Here is a 27,469-nt window from a genome sequence, read left to right as displayed (position 1 = left end):
CATTAAGACTTTTAGTTGGTATATACCTCAGCATACATAACAGATTTTCCTTATGCTTAGGATTATGTGTTTTCTAGGTAGAGATTATGTGTATTCTAGTATAAGATTCTGTACATTATGCATTTACATCTCATGTACATTATTCTGTGCCTGAGTGGTTAATCTAGGGTTACATATTACTTAGACTTAAGTTTATGTGTATTATATTGACAGTTTATGTGTATTCTGATATAAGATTATGAACATTAAGATGTTCAGTTGCTATATAACTCAGCATACATAACGGATGTTTCTTATGCATAGGATTATGTGTATTCCGAGTAGATATTATTTGTATTCTGGTATAGAATTATGTACATTCATCATAGGGGTACTTAAACTTTATGTGATTTGCAACTGACTAGAATTTGGTAGGGATGTCAGTGAGTTCGGTTGACGAAACATATGATATGTATAATGACTATGCTTTTAGATTAGGTTTTAGTGTGAGGAAGGGTAATCAAAGATATAGTAGTGCTACAAAACATTGAAGACGAAGACGTTTCACTGTTCGAAGGCTGGATTTAAACGAAATTTAGGAAAGGGTTGTTATTCTAAAGTTGATGGTCGAACAGGGTGCTCTGCACTTGTTCAATTTGATGTAGATGGGAATGGGACGTGGAGTGCTTCAAAACATGAGAATGTGCATAATCATGATTTGGTTTCACCGAGCAAGAGTTACCTTCTACGGTCACATAGAATGGTGTCTAGGAATCATCTTTCTTATCTAAAGGATATGAAGGAGAGTGGTGTTTCTGTGGCAGATGGTATAAGGTTTATTAAAACACAATCGGGGGGATCACCACTCGTTGGTTTTACAAGTAGGGATGCATACAACTCTTTATGTACTGATGGATTGAACAAATTGGATAGGATTGACTCAAACACATTTATTGAAATATTTAGACGAAGGCAGTCAAGTGAAAAAGATTTTTACTTTGATTTTGAAGTTGATTGTGTAGTTTTTTCTGGAGGGATGGACAAATGAGACAAGATTATGAATTGTTTGGAGATTTGTTAGTTCATGATAGAACATATCGTACTAACAAATATGATATGATTTGTGGTTTGTTTGTTGGCATGAATCACCATTACTTGAATGTCATGTTTGGATGCGAGTTTTTGATAAATGAGAAGATTGAGTCGTTTGTATGGTTGTTTAACTCATTTTTGAGATCTATGGATTACAAAAGACCACAAAGTATAATGACTGACCAATGCGCTGCTATGACTGCTGCTATTGTTCAAGTTTTTCCAAGTTCACGACATCGGCTATGTATATGGCACATTGGTGAGAATTCAAAGAAGCATATTAAAGGATTAAGAAATCAAAAAAGGTTTTTTAGATATATTAAATTTCTTGCTGAAATGTACTGATACAGAGGCAGAGTTTGAGTTTTACTGGACAAGGTATGGATACTGATCTATGCTTCATTAATTTTTATGTGTATTATGTTGATAGTTTATGTGTATTCTGATATAAGATTATGTACATTAAGATTTTTAGTTGGTATATACCTCAGCATACATAACAGATGTTCCTTATGCTTTAGGATTATGTGTTTTCTGGGTTGAGATTGTGTTTTCTAGTAGAATCTTATAACATAATACACATAAAGATAATTCTAAGAGAATAAAATCTATGTTTTGCTGAGGTATGGTATTGGATTTTATAATGTACATAATTTTATAGTAGGATACACATAAACTCTTATCATAATACACATAAACATAATTCTATGAAATATATTCCATGTTTTGCTGTGGTATGTAATTGAAAGTATTAACATACAGATTTTTATAATGGAGTACACATAAACTCTCAACATAATACACATAAACACAAGTTTATCATTAATACTCAAAATTCATTAAAAGAATACTCATACCTCTATACCGTCAAGAAGGTGGTTGGTCCAACAAATTGTGAATCTCTTTTATCCTTCCAACCTTGAGCAGTGTCAAGGAGATAGTTGATTGTGTAACCACACCAGTTGAGATCCTTGATTTTATTCACATCAAGTAGTGAATAGAGGATCTTATAGTTAACGCGCGTGTTCTGGAATGCCTCAATCGGTGTGGTTACCACAAAGATTACAAAGTCTCTCTTAAACATGTCTCCATGATCACCCCTTTCCACCATCTTGCTCAGCATTTCACTAGTTGTTGGTGTTCCCTTTGTTATTTCCCACCGAGCTCTCCATTAAGCAACTGTTTTATTGAACTCAGGAGTTGCATTTGCATTAGTAGCCTCAACAACAAGAATATTCCCTCTAGGTATACCAAGTGTAGATTGTACATCTTTTTCCTCTATAAAGAGCTCATCATCTTCAATATGGATTGAGCATCGACCAATATCCAAACTTTCTAGGAGGTACTTGATCAACTTAGCGTCACATGATGAGATCTTTATGTCGAGTAGATATCCAAACCCAATCTCCTTAACACCTTCATGCTGTTCTGGGCTTAAACTGTTGACGAGAGTGTAGATTTGCTTTGGTGTTTCCCTCAAGCCCAAGTACTTTAAATTCTTTGGCACATCATCCTGTGGTTCTTTCCTTTTCCTTGATCGTTTTGGTGCTGTTTTAGGCTGGTTAGGTTGTGCGTTATGTGTTGATTTGACCCTTTTTGCATGCTTTGGTACATTGTCCTCTGGTTCTTTCCCTTTCCTTGATCGTTTTGGTGTTGCTTTAGGTTGGTCAGGCTGGGCGTTATGTGTTGATTTTGGCCCCTTTTTTCAGCCCTTTAGATGCGATCATTCCTTGCTTTGCTTCTGTTTTCATTTTTCTCTGGCTCGTGATCTACATGGCGGAAGACTGAAGTAGATGCTGCATTTCTTTTTCTTGCATATATTTGTTGAAATTCCCTTAGGACTTGTTTGGTTCGCGGAAAATATTTTAAGGGAAGTGGAATTGAAATTCCATGGAAAAACAATTACTAGGAAGATGAATTTCATTGTTTGGTTGGTGGAAAAAGAATTACTGGGAATACTAATTTTATTGTTTGGTTAGATTTGGAATTGTAAGGAATAACGAGTATAAAGACCTATATGCCCCTACAAATTAATAAGAGTAATATAATTAAAAAAGAAAACAAGGGTAAAATTGGTAATCCATCTCACTTTTTCGTCCCATTTCCCATGGAAAACAAAATCCTTGGTCCAACCAATGATTTTGTTTTCCTCAAATTTGAGGTTTCCAATGGAAAATGAATTCCATGAACCAAACACCAGAAAACAACATTTTCCTCCACTTTAAGGAAATTTCCATGAACCAAACATCCCCTTAGTGTAGGATCACTTTCTGTGGAGCTTGACATTTCTGCAATAAAAGTATACAATTGAGCACTCAGATACTGTATGTAAATTAATAATGTACATAATTTTATAGTAGAATACACATAAACTATAAATATAATACACATAAATATAGGTCTAAGTAACATGTAACCTTAGATTAACCAATCAGGTACTGAATGAATGTACAGAGTTAAAATGCATAATGTACAGAATCTTACAATAGATTACACATAATATCTACACAGAATACACATAATCCTAAGCATACTAAAAATATTAACGTACATATTATGATATCAGAATATATTTAAACTATCAACATAATACTCATACCAGGACTATGTGGTCTAATCTATACTCAGAATACACATGCATAATTCTAAACATAAGGAGCATCTGTTATGTTTGATGAGGTGTATAGCAACTGAAATTCCTAATGTACATAATCTTATACTAGAATACAAATAATGTCTACCTAGAAAACACATAATCCTAAACATAAGGAACATCTGTTATGTTTGATGAGGTGTATAGTAGAATACACATAATATCTACTCAGAATGCACATAATTTGTATAAAAGAATTCACACAAACTCATAACATTGTATACATAATTTAGTAATATCATTTAGGTGCAGAGTTCATGTTAGTACTGTTATGTAATCCTAGCTTAACGGAAAATGCTTGTTAATGATGAATTTTCATCTAAATGTGCATAGATTTCATGATATATATGTTGAAATTATGTGTTATGTTACAAATTTCACAATATTTTGATCTTCAAACAAAAAAATGTTTGAACATTCATGAAAATGTGTTGTGTAGTGCGATGAACGATGAAAAGATTGGAGTTATTACTTTTTTTCTGGTTTGCTTTTGAACTTTTTCGCTCTTTTGGCGCGCGGGAGATTTTGGCTGTGCTTTTTGCTCTTTTGGATGATTGAAATGGTGTGTCTTGGGGAAGAAGAATAGCCCGTCGCTGCTTTATATTTTAATAAAAAAAATTGTAACGGGGATTGGACGGACGGAGCGGCGTCTGTCACATCCAATCTCCGTTATTAATAATGGAAACGACGACGTTTCGTTCCAGGGCGCACATAGTGCACGGTATAACGATTGGTGGTTGAAGCCATGGCCATTGTGAAAGGTCTCCAGGGCGCTTGGAACAAAGGGATTTGTGAGCTTGAAATCCAGACCGATGCGACTGAAGTTGTGAGGTAGATTTCCGACCATACCTCATTTAGGGGACCGACTCGTGAAATCATGCAAGAAGTTAGAGGCTAGCAAGCAAGGTTCAGGAAGCTGGAGTTCAGAACTATCCTCCATGAATAGAATGTTGCGGCAGATCTCCTTGCTTCCATTGGGGTTTATCAAGAGATTAACTGAAAGGAACATGCTGATCCTCCTCCGGGCTGGAACAAACTATCATCGAGGATAGGATGGGTGTTCCTTGCCTCCGCAGGGTGGCTAGTACATATACGAGCGGGAATTGTTGCTGATTCAAATGCTTATGACCAGAGCAAACGGATGCGGACTAGCGGTGATTATACACATACTGGGTACTCTAGCCCCTCTCCTTTTCACCCCCCTCTTGCACCAGCTTGGGGGCCACCTGCGTAAGAGTACTCCTTTCTCACAAAAAATTGCAGAATTATCTCCTGCAACTTAATTGAACTGCACTAAATTTAAGTCACATGGATGACTTGTTGTCAAACTTGTAATATGGACCTGATTAGTGATATAGCTCAGGTACATGACTCCACCACCTCAACCATATGATCCATATACTGGTTACCATGTTCCTCCTGTGCCAATGCCTGTTCCTGCTCCTATGCCTGCAGCACCAAACAACTATGTGCCTGTCCAGGTAATGTGTCATGCAATGGCTTTGTTTTTATGTTTTTGTTTCTGGAAGTTGTTGACGAATGAGCCATTTTTCTGGAGCTGTGTTTAATTGCTAATAATGATTGATTTACTCTTGTAGAATACAAAAGATAATCCTCTTTGCAATACCCTTTTCATTGGTAATCTTGGAGAGAACATAAATGAGGAAGAGTTGAGAGGCCTGTTCACTGCGTAGGGATTTTGCATCTTCATCTAATTGGTCTACATTATGTACAAATTTGTGCACAGCTGTTATTGAATGGATTTGTTTGTTTCACCCAAAAATTGTCTGACAGGCAACCTGGTTATAAGCAGATGAAGGTATTGAGACAGGAAAGGCATACTGTATGTTTCATTGAGTTTGAAGTAAGTTTATGACGGCTACACAAATGAAGTTTCTTTCAGATGCTTGCTCTATTAATCTGTATGCAGCTTCTGTTATCTATGTTGTTATTTGAAGTCACATCATTTTGCAGGATGTGCAGAGTGCCACCAATGTGCACCATACCTTGCAAGTGCTGTTATACCTAGTTCTGGTGCTGTTGGCATGCGGATTCAATATCCTTTCTCCATTTGAGACATCTTAGAACTTGAGTTTTAAGTGCTTTTTTTCAGACATTCACTATATTTCTTACCCATGGCTTTTGTTGGCAATTATCTCTGTTAATTTGATCTCTTTGTTATATTTGGTATCATGTCCACTCTTTAATTAAGCAAAATTCACACTGAGAATCAGGGCAGCTTTTTAGTTTCCTTTTTTCCTATCTAGATCTCTCTTCTTGCACTTGGTTTTTGGTCAAGAACTATCACACTTAAGGGGGTAAATTTGAAAGGCACACACTCTTAGTATATATACCTCTTCTTTTCCATTTTATTTTATTTTAAATTTTTTTGAAGGGTCAACCTGTAACTAAATTTTTAATATGTTTGTTTGATACATTTCAAAATTTTGATTATCCAAACAGGTAATATTTTTCATTTACTTTTGTGATATGTAGATTTTATTTTCAATCCCAAATTTTAGTCAAATTGACTGCCAAAAAAAAAGTGTCTTTGACACTTGAAAAGGGGAATGGATTCATTATAGGTATGCATCTCAAAATGCATGTTATATATAAGGCCTGTCACCAGTGGTTTAAGGATAAGGAGAAAAGTATAAGGCTATTTTGTAATGCCCTTCATGTAGCATTATGTCAATTATACATGTTCTTTACAAATGTTTTTTACATGGACGCCCGTGGTTTTCCTTAACATCAAGTTACGTATTCAAAGAATCCATTTGGAAAAAGGAAGGATTTCAATCACATTTCCCCTGCTGCAAATGGAACTCCACCACCTATGACCTACCAGTAGCTGGAAGGGGATGTATTCTGTTCTCTATGCTCTGACAAATACAAATCCTTACATGATAGGATGCATCATGGACAGCTGTTGCATGCATCCATGTAATCATCAAGTCATTAGCATTAACATCTCTTCTCATGTGAATGAATGCAAACTGTTGCATCATGAACATATTCTTGGACCATCCTATAGTTTACCCAGGGCATGCATTTGAAGCAGTGGCATGGCAAGAAAAGCTAACTTCATTGGTTCATGTTTTTGCAACATATTATATTAAGGATGCATGTAATTTTTAGTGTAGAAATTATGTGATTTGACTTTGCACTATGCCATATTTACCTAAGATGTCATGAATGCTTCCTTTGTTAGATGTATTGATGTCTTTCATACCATTTTTAGTTTATTTAGGCAACTAGCAAACATGCCATTCCACAAAGCTTGATCCTACAGCAATGTCATTAACATATCATGGTACTAATTGACTAGAAACCTATATCATGATCTTGTTTACCACTAGAGTTTTCATGCTATTTCTATCATGATTAATGAGAAAATTATCATTTACATCATGATCATGATTAGCTATTATCTAGATACCTACATTATGGTCATGATTACCAATGGAGATCATACATTTCTACCATCATAGGTTCATTATAGTTTGGTCCATTAACCCCCCATCAATTCAATCTTATAGGACACCCGTGTCCAGGTCTTCAAAGAATCTTCGAAAATCCAGTCCATGTTCATTTTTGCAGGGACTTTTTAAAAACTAATGCAACCTCCATCCGAGTCAGGGACGCAAAGTCTTCTATCAGGTATATTAAATTTCTCTAGATGATGGAATTTTGGTGGAATGTAGCATTTTGACTTGGAGCTCTTTAAAGCTTGTCTTTGGGAGTTTTTATTTTTTATTTTTTTGACTGAAGATTGCTCTGATCTCCTTTGGGGGCATAACTAAGATATACTCATATACTATGTTATATAGTTAATGCTTATTTTCCCCTTCAGTCATGTCTGACTAAGCAACTAATGCTTTCTGGTGGTGGAGTTATAGTAACTGATGTACAACTTTTTTTTTATACTAGTTAGTTATTCCTGGATATGGATACATACTGTTAGTGAAGAAACTGGGATATTATTTTTTTCCACAAGGAGGTAAACCAACTTAGGTTGCTGGCTCAAACAAAAAAGGCCAATAGGCCACTCCCGTTGGGATTCGAATTGTAACCTTGTGGTTACCTAGTCAACTGCTTAACCAACTTTGGCTGGAGTTGCCCACAGTATCCGTAATACGACGTCGTGGGCGCTTTACATATATAACGAAAATTTCCTTTTATAATTTTCGAGAAAATTCTCAAAATAGTCATTTGATTATGCCCATTTCTCGAATTGATCCTATAACTTTTAATTGAATTTAAATTGATACTCAAACTATTAGATTTTAAGTTAAATCGATTCCAAATGTGATGCTGTTAACTGTACCATGTATCCATCTCCATTTATTATTCAACAAACAAATGATGGCTTAACTGCTCATCTTTTATTGTACATGGAAGTCTCAAAATCCTGCCAAGAGTGTTACAATGGAGGAGGGCAATGCACAGAAGACAGCAAGAACGAATTTCACTATGCACAAGGTAACCACCTTAAAACTTTGCAGTCTTGATTATATTAATTAGCTAATAATATTCACATAGAAGATGCTTTTGATTAACTGCAAATCTGCAATGGCTATGGCTACCTCCTCACCGTTGATAAGAGATTAAAAACATGGCAGCTAGGCTGCATATAATCTTGTTTCACTTTTCTAGACATTAATCAAAATTTTGTTTTTTTTTAACACTACGATAAGAAGGAATTTTTCTTTAAAATTATATGTTCGCTTATTTACTCTTTACTATAACCACAGGGATCACCACCACATGGAACACCCGCACAGGAAATACAAGCAATCACAAGCTAATTCCAATCATAGGTTAGTTTTTTCATATATATATATATATATATATATATATATATATATATATATATATATATATATATATGTATGTATGTATGTATGTATGTATGTATGTATGTATGTATGTATGTATGTATGTATGTATGTATGTATGTATGTATGTATGTATGTATGTATGTATGTCTAAGGTTACCACATCTACCAGCAGCTAGCATTATCCTACTTTTCCTTTTAACGATTTCAGGATTGCATCGGGTCTAGTCCTTGGAGGGAACGCAAGGTTCCATTCGAGAGCAGATACAGTTGTTGACATAATTATTGACACTGCAGATGGGGCATCAAACACCATATACAACACGACTCAGGCAATGAAAGAAATGAGTGCAGATTTAGGAGCCACGGATTGAGGTCCTGAGGCCACGCGTTTCCTGACCTCCACATCCAAGAGCCTCGACAGTCGGGCTGCTGATATCGAGAGGCAGGCGAGGAAAAATAGGAGGGCAATAGAGAAGGGCTTAAGGATTGTGTACATAATAAGTACTGTTATCATTTCAGTTAATTTGGTTGCAGCCATCTGTCTGTCAGTGCTCGGAATTCTCAAGTTCAGAAGAACGCTTCGCTGGTAAGTGTACGATCACATCATGTTAACGTTGAAAGGCAGACAGTTGATATTCGAATGTGAACTTGAATCGTTTTAATGATCTGTTGGCAGGTTGATTATTCTTTGTTGGATACTTATTGTACTGTGCTGGTTGTTCTTTGGGATTTACTTCTTCATAGACAAGTATGTCCAATCTTAATCTCCAAAATGTATTGGTTTTAACATGAAAAACAGCTTATAATGTCTTGTGTTACCTGCAGGTTTGCATCAAACACATGCACAGCTAGACTACTGACTGACACCTAGACTACTGACTGACAAGGACCTCAAGAGGATTAAGCAGGAGATGGTGAGTGGACTTAGTTCCTAATTACTTTCTATTTTTGACTTTGTTAATTGACAAATGTGGTAGATGAGTACATGTAAGAAAAATTTCATGGGCTATGGTTTCTAGATACATAATTTATATGAACTAGTTGAGCTCTGAATAAACAGCTAAAAAAATCTGCACCTTTTATCTTTGATAAAATCAAATTATGAGTCAGGTGTTAAGCATTTGTCTCTAATTTTATTGTGTGCCAGTTGTTACATTATTATGGCATCAACAAGCTTTTAATGGATTCAACAAAGTGTAATGTACAGTTTCTTGCTGCTGAGAATCTGATTGGTTCGCGCAATTACTCTTCTAATGCTGAAGCTTTGAGCTTAGCTTTAATTTGTAATATGTTTGTAACCAGACTGTTATTACTATCTTATGAAAGTTGATTTCTTTATGCAACTATTACTATCTTATGAATACATTTTTTTACTACAATTACAGTACTCAGTAGTATAAATAAATACCTATTACTAATGGTTGTGTGAGAATTGCATGGTGCAAAATAAAATTATTTTTAAAATTATATTTTTTTTTATTTTTTAAAAAAGTATCCGCGACTATTCTTTTACAAAGAATGGTCGCAGAAAGTTGATTTAAGAAAATAAAAAAAACACGCGACTATTCCTATCCAAGAATGGTCGCGTATTACATTTGAATAAAAAAAATAAAAAAACAATACGCGACCATTCTTGGTCAAGAATGGTCGCGTATTACTGACAATGCGCAACCATTTAGAAATGGTCGCGTAAAGTCCATGGCTTTCTGCGAGCCTCTCATAGGCGACCATTGTACAATAGTTGCCTATTGTCTTTTACAATGGTTGCCTATCTGCAATTCTGTACTAGTGCTCACCCTTGATCTATAAAAAAAAATATGTAGGTGTTAAGTGCTAGAAGTTGGATTATTGTAAGTTTTGTGTGCTAGCTTGGAAATTCTTGATTATTGAGGAAACAAACAATTAATAGTTAGTTTCTCAATTGTAAGTCTTGTTATTCAGTCGTACACGCGCTATAACTTTATTGCATAAATCTTTAATTACTCTTTGACAATATTAGCAAACCTATTATAATTATGTCACTTTTTAAAATAAAATAATTTAAGTTTTACTGGCTCATCGATATCTCATTAATAAGACTTAATTTATTTTAATATGAAAATTTTTAGGACATGATTTTTATTTTTTCAATTACAAGTATCTACAACAAAACTCATGTTTACTATTACTTTTATTAAAAGTTGAAAATATTCATTTTGATTACGTTGAAAATAATCATTTTTATTTTATACAGTATTAATTAACTTTCATATTTAAAAATTATATGAAATATTTACTTATTTTAATTTTTATGTTGGATATTAATTTAATCGTGCAACGCGCGTATTATAACTAATGCTTGATCTAAAAGTTATTATTATTATTTTGTATAATCAAAGCTTCTCCGCTTACAAACTATATCCTAGACACCATGTACACTATTGTGTATTAGGGGTTTTGATTGAAAATAAAACTTTTTGACACTTGTACTGTGAACAAAAATAAGATGATTTTACATATTGAATTACACTAGGAAAAAATCTATTGGCACTTACGTTATTACACACAAATACAAAGAAGAAATGCAATTTCTAATTGCGTGTGGCCTATTTATAATACCACATGTAATTGGTAATTGGAACTTGCGTTTTTTATTTGATCAACACAAAAAACACAAATCATAATAAATTTTTTTTAGGGTTGTCCAAGATTTAAAATCATCTTATATTTGTAAATCGACAAGTGTGAAAAAGTTTTCGATCCATTTAAGTAAAAATCCTTATTGTGTATTAACTCTTAATTAATTAAATTAGTCATGTTGTCCCACCTATTTGTATTTCTGGTTTGTTAAGTCATTAATGAAGTTGTTATTTACTTAAAAAAAAAATTAATTAAATTAGTCATAAGTCACACTTTTACTGAGTTAATTCCAGCAATAGTCCTCCGACTATTGTGATTTTCCAAATTTAGTCTTTGACTTTTAATTTGAACGAAATAAACTCTTGACTATCAAAATTGTTCCACCATTAGTCCTTCCGTTAACCAACAGTTAAATAACCGTTAGTGAATGGTTAAAAAGGGCATTTCCTCACCCATCCAAACCCCTATAGCGCTGACTAGCAGTTGACGGCAAAAAAAAAAAAAAAATCAAATCTGGAATTCTTCTCTTTCGTCGATGAGACCCCATGTCGAAGATGAACCATTTGCTCTGGAAACTTCACATTAGCGATGGCGTAGCCGATAACCATCATCACCTGCACCACCGCCCACCACCGATTGTTCCGCCGCCATTTCGGGAATCGGACTCCGGCTTCGTCCTCCTCCGAAACAACGCCTTCTTCGTCTGCGACATTAATGCAGTGTCGGATTCGGCCCCGGATTTCAATTACTTTGAAGAGGAATTTCAGGTCCAATTGGCGTTGGCGATCAGCTTTTCGACCTGGATTCCCGTGAAGATCCGGAAAAGGCTCAGATTGCACAACAGATTAGCTTGGGATATTCACCTTCCAAGACCCTCGTCGAATTTCTGTCACAATTTTCATTCCATTTTCGCTTCATAGTTCATAACTTAACTATTTCGTTGAGGAATTTGTCTGAATTTTTGCATTCAGTGTAAAGAGTTTGAACAATTGTCTGATTATTGGCTCATAAGAGACTAACAGTGTAGAGTGACTATACTGCTTCTTCAATTATTTCAAATTACTAATTGAATTAGTAAATTTAATGCTTGAAGTTTTGCTAGGAGTTTGGTTTTTCTAATTTTGTATAATATATATATATATATTCATTTTGTTTGATCACTGATCAGTAATCCCTAAATGAAATTCCCCGATCTACCTTTGCTTCATGTGTCTTGAATCTTGATAGCTATAAGGGCTATTAGCATTTCCTTGTATATATCAAATAGATCCCCCCACCTCTCAGCCATTGGAAAATGTGAATTAACAAGTCTGAATGCATAGTATGGTGTGGATGCTTTATCTGAGGTTTGATTTTTCTTGCTCTTAACTGCTAGTCAGCGCTATGGGGGGTTTGTGTGGGTGAGCGTGAGGGAGGGCAATGGCGAGGGAGTGAGAGGGGGCAGATAAGTCGCGAAGGCGAGTTCTGAGTCTTATTTATGAATTGTATACATATGCTCAGGCCACATCAGGAAGAAGAGTTTTAGCATAGGAAATGACGCTTTTAGCCCTTCACTAACACCTATTCTAACGGTTGGTTAACAGAAGGATCAATGGTGAAACAAATATAATAGTCAAGGGTTTATTTCGTCTAAATTAAAAGACGAGGACCAAATTTGAAAAAAATTTGAAAAATCACAATAGTCGGAGGACTATTGCTGAAATTACAGTAGTTATGGTTATTTGATAGAAATGGAACGTAGTATTTTCCTAGAAGACAAATCACAAATAGGAGCATGCAAGTATTTGCATGGGCACAACGACGCGAACAAAATAATTCTAGCAATAATGTAATTATTTCATATTTCATAATCATCATAAAAAATAAAAAAATAAAAACAAAAAAAACTCGCAGCGATCACACATTCACACAGAAGAGAGAAAAAAGGGCGGGGAGGGAAAGACGGATTGAGGTCGATTCGATCTTTTCGGCTCCAGGAACAAATAGCGATTTGCTGTTTGTTTTTCTGTTGCAGTTTGGCTTTGTTTGTGTAATTTCTGTGATCTCACCGGCGGAGTTGAGCAGTGGTGAGAGCTATCACAGTGAGGCTGCGGGCGGCGGCAGTCCTGCAATGGTGAACCCCTTGGTGGACAGAGCGACTAGTGAGATGCTCATCGGCCCTGATTGGGCCGTGAACATTGGAATCTGCGACATTTGTAACAACTCCGGGTATGCACCCTTGCCCAGCTCTCCGACTCGAATTTCTGTGCTGTGTTCTCGCTTTCTATAATTTTTTAATTTCTTTTTTGCATTAATTTATTAGCTTCTGCAATAGTCAATCTGGAGGTTTAACAACGTTGATTTCGCCTTTAAACAATAAACATCAAACGTGAAATGCTATGTGGGAGAGAGTACTGCACTCTGTTTTTACCTCATTTCGATTGATTTTCTCGTTTATTTCAACTGATTGGTCAAGTTTTTTTGACATCACAATGACCATTCACTTCATCCAAATACAAATAAAATTCAATCAAAACGGACATAATGTTCATTTGAATGGACATCAACTTCAACTGAGCATGAAGATAAATTTTGAAAAATAAATCTGAACTAGAAGCTTACCTGAAAGAAATATGCAGTATAGGAGAAAAGAACATAGAGTTTAATAGAATTAACAATTAACAATAATGCATATTCTACCATGCTAGGTATTCTGGGGAGTACCTTATAGTTTGCCCTTACATGTAATTGAATAGTTTGTGTAATTGGAATTTTCGGACTAGTGGGATTTTGTTGAATGATTTTGAAAGAGAGCTGACCATTTGCTTTTTGAGTTGAATGTGATTTGTGGGTTGTAGGTTGGTATAAGTTAGTTACTTATTCAATGTACAACAATAGGAAGAGAAGCTTGGGTTAGAGAAGGAATTTCATAAAAAGATTGTCTTTATGATTAGTTTCTCTAAGCTATTATATCATTTTATTGGGTACATCACTGAATGTGTAAAGCAGGAAATCAGTCCTAATCTTGGATTACATTTTTTTAGGTATTACTATTCCGCTTTTCTGATATGATACTATGCAAATATGGAACATATAAATCTTGAGGAATTTTAGGAGTAATTATAGATTGTGAAAAAGTGTATCCAAAAGAAGAGTAGAAGACTGTGTAGTTGTGTATTACTGTGTTTGATGTACAAAAGATAAAGAGCCTATATATACAAGCTAAGGGAAGAACTAAGCCACTAATTTCAAAATTCAAACCCTAAGGTTGAGAGTAATTCTCTCAACCGTAACCCAACTTCTCTAACATAGATGTTAGGACTTATTGCTAAATATTCTATACTAGTTTAAGGCCCTCCTCTTTCCTATAAAGTGAGGTTGCTGTCTTTGAAAATCACTGCTGAATAAAAGTTATTTTGAATTCCTTTGCATCTTAAGCTCTTTGGTTTTTATGGTATTAGAGTAGGGCGTTCTCCAACCCCTGTAAACATGTTGGTCCTCAACTACCTTTTTTCTTCAGAATATCAGAAGTTGTTTCATATCTTGAAGTAGCTAGGATCAAGGTTATCTAGGCGTCTGGGCGGGCTAGGGCTCCCGCCTAGTTCCCTCGCCTCGCCTAAAATTGGCGAGGCGAGCCTGGGCGTCGCCGGGCGACGCCTAGTCGTCAAGGCGACGCCCTGGGACGCCTATGCCTGGTTCGGCCCGGTTTCTGCCCGGGTCGACCCGGGTTTATGTTAAAAAAAAAAAAATTTAATTGCTGAATTAAAACCCTACTAGACTTAGTCTTTATCACAAGACTCGTCTGAACTTCAAGTCCTCTTCAAAGCAACGGCTCTTTCGCTCTTCAGTCTTCACCACAAGTCCACAACTCCTACCTACTGCGACTCCGACCTGCTGCGACTCCGACCGGCTGCGACCTCCGGCCGACTGCAACCTCCGACCGGCGACCCTCCGACCAGCGACTCCGACCGGTAAGTTTGCTGCTTTGTTATTTATTTATTTTTTTTTCTTCTTCTTAGTGCAGTCGTGTGTGACTGTGAGTGTGTAAAACTAGTCTGTTATTTCTGTATATATTAGTATATTACATTATAATTTATATATATAAATATATAATATATTAAGCTTGGCAGTGTGGCAGTGTGCCACACTGACCATTGAATTTATTTATTTTGTTTTTCTACACACTTGGCAGTGTGTATGTTGTGTATATAATTATATATTCAGTATATATATTCAGTATTCACAGTGTGGTTATTTCATATTTTCATACTTAATACTTGGCACTTGGCAGTGTGGCAATGTGCCACACTGACCATTTTTTTTTTTTACTACATACTTGGCAGTTGGCAGTGTGCTATTGATGTGTTTCATATAGGTTGTTTATTTTTTATTTGTCAGGTTATGGAGGACGAAAATACTTATGATCCATCAAAGGATCCTAAAAGAAAAGCCAAGTCTAAAGACCCCGGTTGGAAGTATGGATTTTGGCCAGATTTAAGAAAAAAGAGTTGATCGAATGTACGTTGTGTGGAAGACAAATTAGCCAAGGCATTAAAAGATTGAAACAACACTTGGCTAAGGGGTATGGAGATGTTGTTGCATGCCCGAATACAACAACAGAGACTATGAAAGAAATGCGGGAGTATATCTTAAAAAATTCAAGGAACAAACAACTAAATTTGGATGACGATGATGGGGATAATGGTTCACAAGAAGTGTCAATGGAACCAACACAACCAAGACAACCATCATCTCACGACTCAATTACTCATCCAAGTTCGGGGACTAGTTCTAAAAAGAGGCAGTCGGCTTAATATCTTTGGTAGGAGGAAATTTTAACTCCATCTTATTAGATAAACAAAATGCCTACCCATGTTTTAATATTTGAAACCCGCTTAGATAGCATTCAAAATCATTTTCCCACCTTTCAGTTGACTATTGATTTACCTCTAAAAATTTTAGGATGCACTTCCTTTTCTATATTCCTTCTACTCTAAGATCAACAACCCAAAAGTTGAAATTTGTGTTTTTATAGGGTATGCTCCTAATAAGAAGGGATAAAGTCCTTTAATCCTATAACAAAAATAATCCATATCAGCATGGATTCTACTTAGGTCAATTCTAAGCTCGATTCTACTTCCTCTTCAATTGAACCCCTACGTTCATATATTCCTACATTATCACTCACTAATCATCCCAATGCAAAATATCTTTTGCATAAAAAACTATCCAACAACCACAGCTTTTCTTTCAGAAAAATTTGACCCATTTGCTCCTAGAACAAATCAAGAAGCACTATGTGACTTGAATTGGTGATATGTAGTCAAAGGAGAGATCAATGCTCTTGAAAGAAAATTAAAATGTTCAAGATTGTTAACTTAGCTAGAACAAAATGACTTATCTTTACTGTGAAATGTAGGGTGGATGGAAGTGTTTGGATACAAGGCTAGACTCATGGCCAAATAGTTCACTTATGGGTTAGATTATTATGAGACATTCACCCCTGTTTCTAAGATTAATTCAATTCAAATTTCTTCTCTCCTTACCTGTGACTTATAATTGGCCATTACATCAACTTGATTTAAAAAAATGCCTTTTTGAATGGAGATTTGGAATAAGAGGTTTTCATGGATCTTCACCTGGATTTGAAAATGTCATAGGCTGAACAAAGTATCCATACATAGAAAACCATTGTATGGTATAAAGCAGTCCTCAAGGGCTTGGTTTGAAAGGGTTATGAAAAGCTTCGGCTACTTCCAGAGTTAAGCAGATCATATAATGTTCTATATGTGAGAAAGATGAGAAGAATTTTGTTGTATTACCCATGTCTCAATGGAGAGACAACATACAAATATATATAGACTCAATATCAGGGACCTATTCTTAGATAGACACAACCCTACAAACAACCCTTTGTGTTTCAACACTATATATGAACACTCTAAATCTGATTAAGTTCAATTCAGATTGTGTATATTGATGATATAGTGTTGATAGGGGATGGTGATGAAGATTTTGGATGTTCGAATTTTGAAAAGTAAACTAGCAAGTGAATTTGAAATCAAAGATTTGTGAGCACTGAAGTACTTGCTTAAAATGGAATTTGCTAGATCTAAGGGTGGAATCTTTTTGAACCAGCAAAGGTATGCCTTGGACTTTCTTGATCAAACAAGAATTCTTGGTTGCTATATAGGTGAAACCCCTATTTACCCTAATTTAAAAATGCATCCAGCTGAAGAAAAGGATGTAAAAAAGAGGACGCAAAATCAGAGACTTGTTGGTAGGCTAATTTACTTATCACATGCTCAGCCAGACATAGCCTTTGCATTTAGTGTGGATGTGTGGTGCGTCTATTTTTGCACTCACCCAGGCCATAGCATTTTGAAGCTGCCTATCGGATTCTGAGATACCTAAATAGAATACCTGGTAAAAGGGTTACACTTTAAGAACTGTGGGCCACCTACAGATAGAAGCATGCATTGATTTGGACTGAGCTGGCAATATTGTAGATAGTTGATCAATGTCAGGATATTGCACCTTTGTAGGAGGAAACCTTGTCACTTGGAGGAGTAAGAAACATAATGTGGCGGCAAGGCGCAGTGTTAAAGCTAAATTTCTGGCTAATGCTCATGGAATTTGCAAAGTTATGTGGATAAGAAGACTGTTGGAAGAATTGATGGTTGTCTCACCCTCACCCATTAAAGTCTATAGACTACAGCAATAATAAGGCTGCTATAGCAAATTAGCAATTTCTCACAACCTGTGTCTTCATGCCAGAATTAAAAATTTTGAAGTTGACAAACATTTTGGTAATGAGGGGATTGATAGTCAAATAATCTTCATGTCATATTTTCCGACTACCAATCAAGTGGCTAATGTTGTAACAGAAAGATTGTAAAAAATCAATTTGATAGTGTTGCAAATAAGCTGGCAATGGAAGATATATCAAACCAGCTTGGGGGGGAGTGTAGAAAAACAGGAAATCAGGGATTAGATTCCTAATCTCATATTACATATTTTGAGATTAGAGTACTATGCAAGTATCTTAACTGTTAATCTTGTCTAATTTTAGGAGAAATTGTAGACATTAGGAGTTATTGTTAAAAATTGTGTTTTCTAGTTTAGGGCCATCTTATTTCCTATAAAGTGAGGTTGCTATCTCTGTAAATAAATCATTGCAGGATTGAATACCATTTGCCAGAGTTTGTTAGTATTGTTTTTTTTACTTACGCATTCACCAGGCAGGGAAAGGATATCCTTAAAGGCATTAAGAAGCGAATTGGCAGTAAGAATCCGAAAGTTCAACTTCTTGCCTTAACTGTAAGTTTTTATAGACTTCATATGCATTATAGTTGCCACATTCTATTTGAAAAAAATGTCTTTAACTCTGCATGATCGATGTTGTTTTGACTAGTTGTCATAGCTATAATAATATTACTGTTTACTTGTTTTTTCTTTTCTTTTCGATAATATTATTATTTACTTGCTTCTGAAATGCTTGTTTATTTTTGCTGTGTATATGTGTGGTTCCCACTTGGTTTCTTTCTAGTGTGTGTGTGTCCGTATGTACGTACATACATATGTAACTTGACTTCTCCCACTTTGGAAGGTGTATTTTTGGCTTATTGCTTTTCTCTCAGATAAACTACTTTCATGCATTTCTGTCTTTAAAGTCATTTGATAACTTTGGATTTTATTACTGAGAATGGCTTTGCAATTAAGTATTCTAAACTTTTGATAGTTAGGTGCTATTTTAAAGTGCATGGAGTAGTTTGTACTGATCTCCTTGTTGGTTGGATTAGTTTTATTTATTTATTTATTCATTCATTTATTTATCTTTTATTTTTATTATTTTTAACATAATCTAATAGGTTAATAAAACACTTATATGTAATGATATCAAATTAGTGGTGTACTTGAATAACTTTTGATGCCTTGTCTCATATAGAGTGGTTATGGAATTTCTGAGTGCTTTTTAATGCTTGGGCAATAAAAATGCAGAGCAGCTTGGGAAGATTTCCCTTCTGAAGGTGAGCCTACACTGATAAAGCTAAACCAGTCACAACTTTTGAAAGGGTTTAGATTCAACTAACCTAGTAGATCAGGAGGAACTGGAGAACTAAATTGCTAACCATAGATGTCTTCATCCTTGGGGTGAACTATGGAGAGTTGAAAACAATAAGTAAACCTCTGCAGTACACCACTCATATTAGGTTTTCTTTTTAATGGATTCTATTTCTTGATAACGCTAGGAGTATGACTTGGGATGCCTAGAATAATTTTTCAAGACCCTAGATTTAATCGATAGTTTAATTTAGAAAATTCTTGTTTGTGGATATATTATATATATAGTGGTAATGTGATTACTTATCATAAGATAAGGTGATAATGTAATAGCATCTAGACACTGATAGGCATGGTAAGATCATAGTCACTAATCTTTACTATGCATATAAAAGAAATGTAATTGCTACATGTATATATGGTGGTATTCCCTACAGTTTTGACACACAGATAAATGATGGTGCAGAGGACAAAAATTTGTGATATGATTGGTACTAGGGGAACTATGTCCCGTAATTGTAATTAGTTTTGTGGTTGATTACTTGATCAAGGCTGTGAACTCATGTTGAATGCTAAATTATGTTGGTATTGCCGTATTGGACAGACCTGAAGTTAGTTTGAACTGTACAATAGATTGAGCCCGAGGAATATATTCAATATTTACACATCCATTATAATTGTACACCTGCTTTTTCTCAGACCATGACTCCTTGCCCATTGTATTTCTGTTCTGCTGCATGTTTATTCCAATTGCATCCATTAAGAGGTTCTTTCATTATGAAGACTATACGTGCTAATAAGTTATATTGAGGATTGGAGTAGGACCTTAACAAAGACTGCAATCTCATGTTTGTAAGGTTCAAATTTGTGGCAAATTTATTGTGGATGACGTTACTTTATTGCTGTGTTTTGTATATCTTTTTCTAGCTTCTGGAGACAATTGTGAAGAATTGTGGTGACGTTGTTCATATGTATGTTGCCGAAAAAGATCTACTTCATGAAATGATGAAAGTTGTGAGGAAGAAGGTAATTAATTGCTCTCTTATTTCAATATTTTGACCCTTTTTATGAAAGAAATCAGTAACATAACATTTTGCTATTGTAGCCTGATTACCGTGTCAAAGAAAAGATATTGATATTAATAGATACATGGCAAGAAGCTTTTGGAGGGCCAAGGGCAAGATATCCACAATATTTTGCAGCATATCAGGAGTTGATGGTATGTTGCACCAGACACATATACATTACAGAACTTTCTTCTTTGCTTTATGAACTTTTGGCTATTATTTTTAATGTAAGAAGTAAACATTATCTGTTATTTATATCAACTGAAAAACCAGCTGAACATGCTGAGAGCAAAATTCAGTCACTTCATCAGTGCATTGTTAACATAAAAGTTTGGAAGAGTAAGTTATAGGTTGTTATTGCTGCAAAAGGCACTTCAAGCTGTGTAATGTACTTCCATTCAATCGTTTTCTAAATTTCAGACTTTAGTATGGTGGTGTTGGAAGTTACATTTCTGGCTAGACAGTTAAATTTTGGCTTCCAAGTGTGTGAAGAATTCTTTTCCATCGCACATGATCCATACTTGTTCTTTGTTTATTTCAAGGACCTGGCTTTTCTTCCTTTCACCACTGTAACTACTCCTTATTACTACTCATTTGAGTGGTAGACCATGGATAGAATTGAGAGGTCATTACCTTATATCTAATGGAAATGAATTACCCTAGTTATGACTTTATAACATGTTCCTTCCTAGATGTTTTAGATGCTGAAATGAATGTTCTCTTATAGGAGAATTTGCCAGAGTAGTCCAATTTAGAATTAATTCACCAAAATAGGCTCCTCGGGTCTGCCAAACAATTGCTAGTGAAGTTGCTTGATGTTTGGCAGACACATTAAGCCTATTTTGGTTAACATCTCAACATCAAACATATTTTAATATATTTTAAAATGCACATATTTTTTGTAAACTGCCCCCTTTAACAGTGATTTGGTTCAGCCAATCAGCCATAGATGTTGTCTGTTACGAAAGTGAAGAGAGAGTTTCTAATGTGTTGTTGTATATTGTCTTAAACTGTCATATAGAATAGAGAATACAAAGCCCTATAAATAGGAGCTAGAAGATTACGAATAGGAAACAAGTTTCTATATGTCCTACCTACCTAAAACCCTAAACTGCCTAATATATAGATATTCTATATATCAAATATATATTCCATAACACTCCCCCTCAAGTTGGAGCATATGTTTTAATAATGCCCAACTTGTTACACAAATGAGTGATAACCCAAAATAACTAAATAACAAATAACCAAGTCCATTTAGGACACTCCTTTGAAACAAAAGCTTCGAACGCCACCAATCCCACAAACAACGGGTGAACACAAAGTGACCAAACAAGCTTGAGATTGGATGCTCATACTCCCCCTCCAACGAAAGCTTCGAACGCCACGAATCCCATGAACAATGGGTGAACATAAAGGGACCGAACAAGCTTGAGATTGGATACTCCCCCTGAAATGAAAGTTGTGAACGCCACCAGTAATGCAACTCCGGGTGAACACAAAGTGGACTGAACAAGCTTAAACACACAAGGTAAAGAACACAAACTCCAAACTGGAGGACACAAATTCTTTACTAGCAAAAGGGAAGTATCTTGACTAACAAAAGGGAAGCATGCTCCAATCAACGAGCATAAAAAAGGAGAGACAACACCAAAACGAGATAGGACCAAAATAAGACAGAACCAACACACAAAATGAGACAACACCAAAACACAAAACGAGACAGCACTAAAATACGAAACGAGACACCATCAAAACGAGACAGCACTAAAATACACAACAGACTCCATCCTTCTAGAGGTCATGAACATAAAGACCCCTAGATGCAAGCCCCTCACCAATAACCCTCTTCGTCACAAGATTCCAAGGCAGCAACAGCAACACAATTATACCCAGCCATACCCAGCAAAACAAATCACAAAACCACACAAAAAAGGGAGCCTAAAGGGGTACGGAACAATCTGACTGGAAAGCAAAAGACAATGGTCCAAACTAAGTCCAGAACCAAGACAAACGGACCTAGGCGACCCAGGAATAAGCTTCGGAAAAATTTTCTAGTGGTCGGAAAGCCCTCATGTGCCAGAGCGTGGTGGCCGGTTGCGGCGGCGCGTGAGGCCCACGCGCTGCCCAGATCGGCACCGAAATCTGTAGGCACGGTCGCTGGTCGCTGGCGAAGCTTCCTAGATGGGTGGTGACGGCAGCGGAGCGAAAAAAAAAATCCCTTTATCGTAAAGGCTCAGATACCATGTTACGAAAGTGAAGAGAGAGTTTCTAATGTGCTGTCGTATATTGTCTCAAACTGTCATATAAAATAGAGAATACGAAGCCCTATAAATAGGAGCTAGAAGATTACTAATAGGAAACAAGTTTCCATATGTCCTACCTATCTAAAACCCTAAACTGCCTAATATATAGAGATTCTATATATCAAATATATATTCCATAACACTGTCATTATAGCCTATGGTGAAATCTTCTGGAAAATTGAATTGGAGATTCCATAATTTCATCTGTCATTTATAGTGTAAATCTAGAATTTGTGAGATTGGGTTATGATCTTTCAAATTTGTGAGTGCTTTTCTGTTTAAGAATTCTTCAGTAGACCAAGTTTTGAAGCTTTGGTTGACTTAAGTAGTCAATTTCCCCATTTATGATATCAGGTATTGAAATTACAAAATCAAAATGGTCAGGTGATTGAACTTTGTGTTGATGCCCGAAATAGACTGTTCTGTGTGGCCAAATTACCATACGGGATAATTTACACTAATGTACACTTAAATTTTTTGCTTGACTTTTCAGCGCAAGGGATATGTATTTCCTAAGAGATCTGAGAGATCACCTGTATTTACACCTCCACAATCACGTCCATTGCCATCCTATCCTCAAAACCCTTGCAAACATGAATCAAGAGAGAATGCAGCTGAGTCTTCAGCAGAAGCTGAGTTTCCAACACTGAGGTGAATCTTTTAATTATCATATTCTAATTGGAGGACAAGTAAAATAAGATCTGCTAGTGTTAGTAGATAAATTGAATTAATGCTTATGCTAGTAGTATCATAGATGGATAAATAGTGAGAACTAATGCTAATATAAGTTTTATTTTGTTTTGGTTAAATAATGAATTCATTAAGTAAAAAAGGTACCTGTTGAGTTTATAGCATGTGCCTTTTGCCTTTTTGCATGTGTTGTGAACCGGTTGATATAACCCATGTTGGTGATATAATCTAGGTTAGCCTATGGGTATAATGTGTGTACTCTTGTGTTATCAAGTGTATTTTTCAAGCTATGAATTAAATAAAATCTTCCCCAATTATTCAACATGGTATCAGTGTCACGTGGCCTGATTTCCTTCCAGCAAGCAGTAGTAAGCACTATTCACACATTGCCATCATTTTCCTTTTCCTCATTCATTAGTTTCTAAGTGTTACTGTTCAAACCCTAATTTCCTAAACATCTCGGCCTACAAAAATGTTGCTGCCCAATTTTTCGGCCAGCGGAAACCTGGACGCATGCTCTCATATGCTACCTTGCTCTCTGGTGTCACAAGCCTCCGTGAGCCAGTGCGTGTGACCATCTCCAGTGACCTTTTCCAGCAAAATTCTCTAGTTCCACTCGGACCTTCCTATTAAAGTTTCATCAATTTCTAAGAGTAATGGTTGAAGGTGTATGGTAAAATATTGTTCCACTTGTGTGACCCATCCAATTGGATCTGTCCCATCAATATTGGGGATTTCAACAGTTCTGGTTGTCACCTTGATGGGATCCACTGAGGGCAAAGGGGAAGAGGTAATGGCTGGAATGGATATTTCCATATGAGAGTTAACTATTGCATTGGTGATTGTGGTGGATGTGCTAGATTCAGCCAACCCTTTGCCTTTGACTGCAAGGGTGACCAGGTCGGAGAGTTTGGATTTGGCATCTTTCATGCTAGTCAATTGTCTGTCCACATCTGTGTGGGATTCTTCCTAACTCTGGGGCTTCCACTCTAGATTCCATTTGTATCATCCTGAAAAGAGGTCAGACCAATTGATGGTGGTGTAAAGAGGCAGGAGTTCAGCAAAAGAATTAAATTGGAATATAAATTGCGACAGAAAAGTAAACCCAGGAATCCAAAACTGGAATTCCCCAGCAAGTCAAAGACCTCCTCCTGACCTCCTCAGCTACTGGCTGATTATCAAAACAATTTTCCTGATGCCTCTCCCTACTGAAAGGGCCTAATATATAATCTACTACAAGGATATAAATAATTAAAACATTAATCAAGGATTTCAAATTGAATAAATTATTATTCTATCCCTGATTTTATGTCAATCATGTTGATTGATTATTTCCATCCATCGTGCTAATCAGTCATGCAGGTTGATTATTTCCTTCCCTTTCATTATGCTTTCCTATTTTAGCATGCATCATACTCCTACAGTACAAACATTGGAAAATGTTCAGAACAGGTCTGCTTACTTACCAAATCTCTTTGGAAGTCCGGTCAATACTAATTGCTAGTTAAATGGCTCTCAAAAGTCAAAATTATCAAAATTGGGCTTGGGCAGTTGAGTTATGGTTTATGGAATAAGGTGTTGTGGATAATTTAGTTAAGGAAGTTAATGAAATAAAATATGAAAAGGATATTTGGAGAAGGGGTGATGCTCAATTGTGTAGCCTGTTGTTGCGGTCTCTTTCAACTGATACTGTTTCCATGTTTTGTCCCTTTAAAACTTGTTCTTTTTGGAAATAAACAAAGTCATTGTATTCTAATGATATCTCCTGATTATATTCTGTTGTTAATGAAAACTTGAATATAAAAAAAATCAGAGATGTCAATGGAAAAGGTCTTAGGGAAAATTCGGGGATTCATGTCCATGATCCTTATAACGCAACCCTGCATCTAGAGACCTTTTTACATACTTCAAAATTCTAATGGCTGCATCCCAATGATTCTTGATGGATCTCAGCGCTGCTCTATGTTTACTTCCCAGTAGGTCACCCATCCTATAAGTCAAGTACGCTTAACTACGGAGTTCCTTGGTTCTTGTTGCCATATCCTTCTTAAAACCAATTGGTGTTAAGTAGGTAGACATTAACAATTTAACCACATCTCTGCCCAACAATCCCCTCCCAGCATCTACCGTAACCTTCTCTCACAGAGCCTAGTTGCGTAGTATGCTTGACTCGTTCCTTAACCTTCACGCCCATTAATCCCCCGGGACTGGACTTGGCTACTGTCTCGCCATCGATTCAAACCCGTGACCTCGACTCTGAGAGCCTAGTTGCGCAGTATGCTTGACTCGGTCTTTAACTTTCACACCCATTAATCCCCTCTCGCAACTGGATTTGGCCCGACCTTCTCCCATCCCTTCCGGGACTGGACTTGGCTACTGTCTCGCCATCGATTCAAACACGTGACCTCGACTCTAATATCAATTGATGGATCTCAGCGGCTCAGCGCTGCACTATGCTTACTTTCCAGTAGCCAATAGGTCACCCATCTTGTAAGTCACGCTTAACCACAGAGTTCTTGGTTATTTGGTTGTCATATCCTTTTTAAAACCAATTGGTGATAAGTAGGTGGACATTAACCATGACTGAATTCAATAAGCTCATGCTTGTTGGGAGATCACTAGTGGACAACTTGCCTAGCAAGATTGTTGAATATTAGGAAACCTTTATTGAATATTAGGAAACTCATAGTAGGGTGGACTTAGTTTCCTATTCCTATTAGGGTAATTTAGTATCTAGTTTAGTATATATAGAGTCCTATAGAGGTATAGAGGACACACCCGGAGATACAATCCATTGTAATCTTTCAATATAATATATTCTTCCTATTATCTTTGTCTTTGGTTCTCACATATTTTGCTTCCGCCTAATTGGCGGGCGGTGGCTATTCTCCACCCGCCAGGCCTGTCAATCCTCAATTTCAACATGGTATCAGAGCCTAAGTTTTTTAAGCTATCTTCTTTCTAAAAATTTCTAAAAACACCATTTTTCCGGCAATACGCAACTGCCCATCTCGTTCCGATGCTCTTCTGGCTGTTGTTCGAAGAAACTAACACCACAGCCTTACTCGGAACCTCGTCGCGAGTCTTCGCCGTAAAACCCATCACCATCCGTCGCCGCACGCACCACCACCGTCGCGGGAGATCATCTGTTTCCGGCCAGATCTCCTCTTCTCCGGTGATTTTGTGATCTCACATCCTACACGGATGGATTTTTCCCCCTTTTGCGACCTTAACTAGAAAATTTGGTCTCCTTCCTCCACCGCCGTCGTCGTCACCCGCCGACGACCTTGCGGCGCGTGAGACTACCTCCAGTGATATTTTCCGGCGATATTTTCCAGATCTCTCTGTCAGTCCTCTGCGACTCCATCTATGTGCCTGTGATGTATTTTTCTGATGAAGATTTTCCAGATTGTTGTTTTGCCCTTCTTTCAACTTTTTGGTGAAATTTGGAGGCTTTTTTGGGTTTGTTGCCGAACTTCTCCCCATGGTGTTTGTGTTTTGGTATAATCGTGCTTGTTTCTTTTTCTCCGGTATTCCTTATCCCATGGGTGTTCAGTTTCAACACTACTATAAAGGCCTTTGATTATTTTCCATGTTTCAAGTAAGGGGGAGTGTGACTATCTATAATCAAACGGTGTTCTATTTTACTTATTTTACTTTGTTTTCCTAGTTATCTTCATCTCGTTACTTCGGGTTTATCTTTATTACTATGGATTCTACTACACCCTTTGCTATTCTTTGCTCCCTTTTCGCCTCTACCGCTCTTAATGAAGGCTTTGTTGGCATGTCCTAGAGTGTTTATGTTGTGTTATCGGGAGGTTGTTCATGTTCAACTCTATCCTTGTTGTGTTCATCTTCATTCCCGAGGTTCATGTTCAATTCCGTCCTCGGTGTGTTCATTCCCAAGATCGTGTTCAGCTTCGTCCTTGGTGTCTTCGTCTTTATTCCCAAGGATTGTGTTCAGCTCCGTTCTTGGTACCTTCGTCTTCATTCCCAAGGAAGAGTCAGGCATAGCGCAATCTCTTTTGAAGTCATCCATCCTAAAGTGCTTATGTTGCTGTGATGGTGTTCGTGTTAATCTTTACGCTTGGTGCCTTCAAACCCAAGGATGTTCATGACAAGCTTCGCCCCTGGTGCCTTCATTCCCAAGGGTTGTGTATAGCGTTGTCCCTCCGAAGC

The 27,469-nt window shown here is 36.5% G+C and overlaps 1 protein-coding gene and 2 long non-coding RNA genes across 4 annotated transcripts in view; all 3 read left to right on the top strand.

The window, feature by feature from the left end:
- The first annotated feature begins 5,322 nt into the window (after positions 1-5,322).
- Positions 5,323-5,741, top strand: LOC109174572. Its single transcript, XR_002053113.1, has 3 exons — positions 5,323-5,414; positions 5,519-5,588; positions 5,699-5,741. It is a non-coding gene; the product is annotated as an uncharacterized LOC109174572 (long non-coding RNA).
- A 3,022-nt stretch (positions 5,742-8,763) lies between these two features.
- On the top strand, positions 8,764-9,415 carry LOC109174573. Its single transcript, XR_002053114.1, has 3 exons — positions 8,764-9,151; positions 9,242-9,313; positions 9,391-9,415. It is a non-coding gene; the product is annotated as an uncharacterized LOC109174573 (long non-coding RNA).
- A 3,821-nt stretch (positions 9,416-13,236) lies between these two features.
- Positions 13,237-27,469, top strand: part of LOC109174569 (target of Myb protein 1-like) — a 29,439-nt gene continuing 15,206 nt past the window's right edge. The window contains exons 1-5 of one of the 2 annotated variants that reach the window (XM_019323788.1): positions 13,237-13,392; positions 18,405-18,483; positions 20,155-20,253; positions 20,333-20,446; positions 23,094-23,251. In XM_019323788.1, coding sequence (XP_019179333.1) covers positions 13,295-13,392; positions 18,405-18,483; positions 20,155-20,253; positions 20,333-20,446; positions 23,094-23,251 — 548 coding nt within the window. In that variant the 5' untranslated portion in view covers positions 13,237-13,294. Of the gene's footprint in view, positions 13,393-18,404; positions 18,484-18,810; positions 19,194-20,154; positions 20,254-20,332; positions 20,447-23,093; positions 23,252-27,469 lie in introns of those variants that run through there. The other variant, XM_019323789.1, reaches the window with a different exon arrangement.

The sequence above is a fragment of the Ipomoea nil genome, unplaced genomic scaffold (genome assembly GCF_001879475.1).
Source record: "Ipomoea nil cultivar Tokyo-kokei standard unplaced genomic scaffold, Asagao_1.1 scaffold0642, whole genome shotgun sequence".
Lineage (NCBI taxonomy): Eukaryota > Viridiplantae > Streptophyta > Magnoliopsida > Solanales > Convolvulaceae > Ipomoea > Ipomoea nil.
The sequence above is the reverse complement of the archived record's forward strand: the minus strand, read 5'-3'. Positions and strand labels throughout refer to the sequence as shown.